Here is a 1,824-nt window from a genome sequence, read left to right as displayed (position 1 = left end):
ATACAAGGAGTAACAGAACACTGGGACTCAACTACAGGTGATGTTATAACTTCAGAAACGATAAAATGTATATAGAATAAGTAGTAAGTCAACTTTATATTTTTAGTAATAAGAGGTATTATTTAATTGCATATTATTTTTTTTTTGGGGTTTATTGTTATTACGCCGAATTTATAGAGCTTTTAGATTTAGTTGAAAAGTTTAAAAGTACATTAAAAAAAGAACCTCAAGCTCGTAGAGAATCAGTCGATAGGAATAAAAAATGACAAGATGAGCTTAAAGGGTTAGAAAATAATTTTATAGAAATAAATCAAAACTTTAACAAAAACGTTCATAGTAACCAAGTAGTAGTAGATGTCAAAAGAATAGCTGCTGATATTAAATCTAAATTTAGTTTGTGTAGGGAATAGTATATTGTATACCTAGTAGGAAAAGCTTAACATTCCCGGGCGATCGTAAAAATTGCCATTCGAGGCGCAAGCCGAGATTGGCAATACGGAGTCCGGGAATGTGGCTTTTCCTACGAGGTCTACATACTATTTTTCCGAAAATCGGGAATCATTAAAATTACGGTAAATTATTACTAATCATGTTAAAAATTTTAAATCAACATTATTATTTTTCCCTTAAATAAAAGAAGCCATGAAACATTGTTTTGTAACTACGGAAACGAAGTACATAATTTTAAATTGTCAAACTTGACGAGTGAAAAGTTTATTTGTGGCGTCTTTCCAAAGTGTTGATTTTTTAACGTTTTAAAAAGCCAAAGTAACGTGTAAAATGATGAGTGATGATGACTGTTCCATTTCTGAAACCCTCCCAGAACTCACGGAGGCAATGAATGCTGCATCATTGGAATTGTTACCAATAAAATCTAGAAATAAGTATAACTATGCATACAACCGCTTCATGGACTACCGTACGAATAAAAATGTAACTTCTTTCTCGGAAAATGTTGTAATGGCATACTTCTTGGATCTTGGTTCCAAGATGAATTCTTCAACTTTATGGGCCAATTATTCAATGCTGAAGGCAACCCTTGCAATTAGAGATGATGTGGATATATCTGAATATTCAAAACTTCGGGCATTCCTGAAACAACAAGCACATGCCTATAAGCCAAAAAAATCCAAAATTTTAACTAAAGAAAAAATAAACAAATTTATTCAGGAAGCTCCAGACAAGGAATATTTAATGATTAAGGTAACTTACAAAACTTCAAATTATATTTGGATTCTTTACATGCTTATTTATTGTTGTAGGTAGCTGTAATATTTGGAATTTTCGGAGCTTGCAGAATAGACGAGCTGATTAAAATGACTGTACAAGATATACAAGACCTACTATCTAAACTTTTAGTTACCATACCGTATTCAAAAACCAATACATCAAGATCATTTATAGTAATAGTTATTGTCATACAAATAAAATTATTAGTTTGGAAAATATTCAACAAAATAATGCTATTAGTTCCCAAGTTCTTCCAGTTTTCAATACTTGTACTAATTGTCAAATAACAGTAAATATAACAAATAATAAGTAATAATTTTAAAATATAATGTTAACCTTGTTTGTGCCGAAAGTTTTAAAAATAAAATTGTTTAGGAAAAAGCCTGTTCGCATTTATGTTCTAAAGTTTACTGTATGGAAATAACATTTCCTTACAGTACGGAAATGAATATTTTCTTACTGTTATTTTCGGTTGCCAGGCAACAATCAAGTTGGAGGAAATATTGACTTTTTCTTTCAAATATGTTGTCAAAAATGTTATTATTTCTTATCGATTTTCGGAAAATAATATTAACTAGATTAAAAGAAATAGAA

General features: G+C 29.9%; 1 protein-coding gene across 1 annotated transcript; it reads left to right on the top strand.

The window, feature by feature from the left end:
* The first annotated feature begins 408 nt into the window (after nt 1–408).
* Nucleotides 409–1,573, top strand: LOC126735373 (uncharacterized). Its single transcript, XM_050439337.1, has 2 exons — nt 409–1,203; nt 1,263–1,573. Exons 1-2 carry the CDS (start codon nt 781–783, stop codon nt 1,515–1,517), a joined length of 678 nt encoding a protein of 225 aa, XP_050295294.1. The 5' UTR covers nt 409–780; the 3' UTR covers nt 1,518–1,573.
* The last annotated feature ends 251 nt before the right edge of the window (nt 1,574–1,824 follow it).

Source organism: Anthonomus grandis, chromosome 4 (genome assembly GCF_022605725.1).
Source record: "Anthonomus grandis grandis chromosome 4, icAntGran1.3, whole genome shotgun sequence".
NCBI classification, from domain to species: Eukaryota; Metazoa; Arthropoda; class Insecta; order Coleoptera; family Curculionidae; genus Anthonomus; species Anthonomus grandis.
Note: the sequence above shows the minus strand (reverse complement) of the source record. Positions and strands in the feature narration are given on the sequence as shown.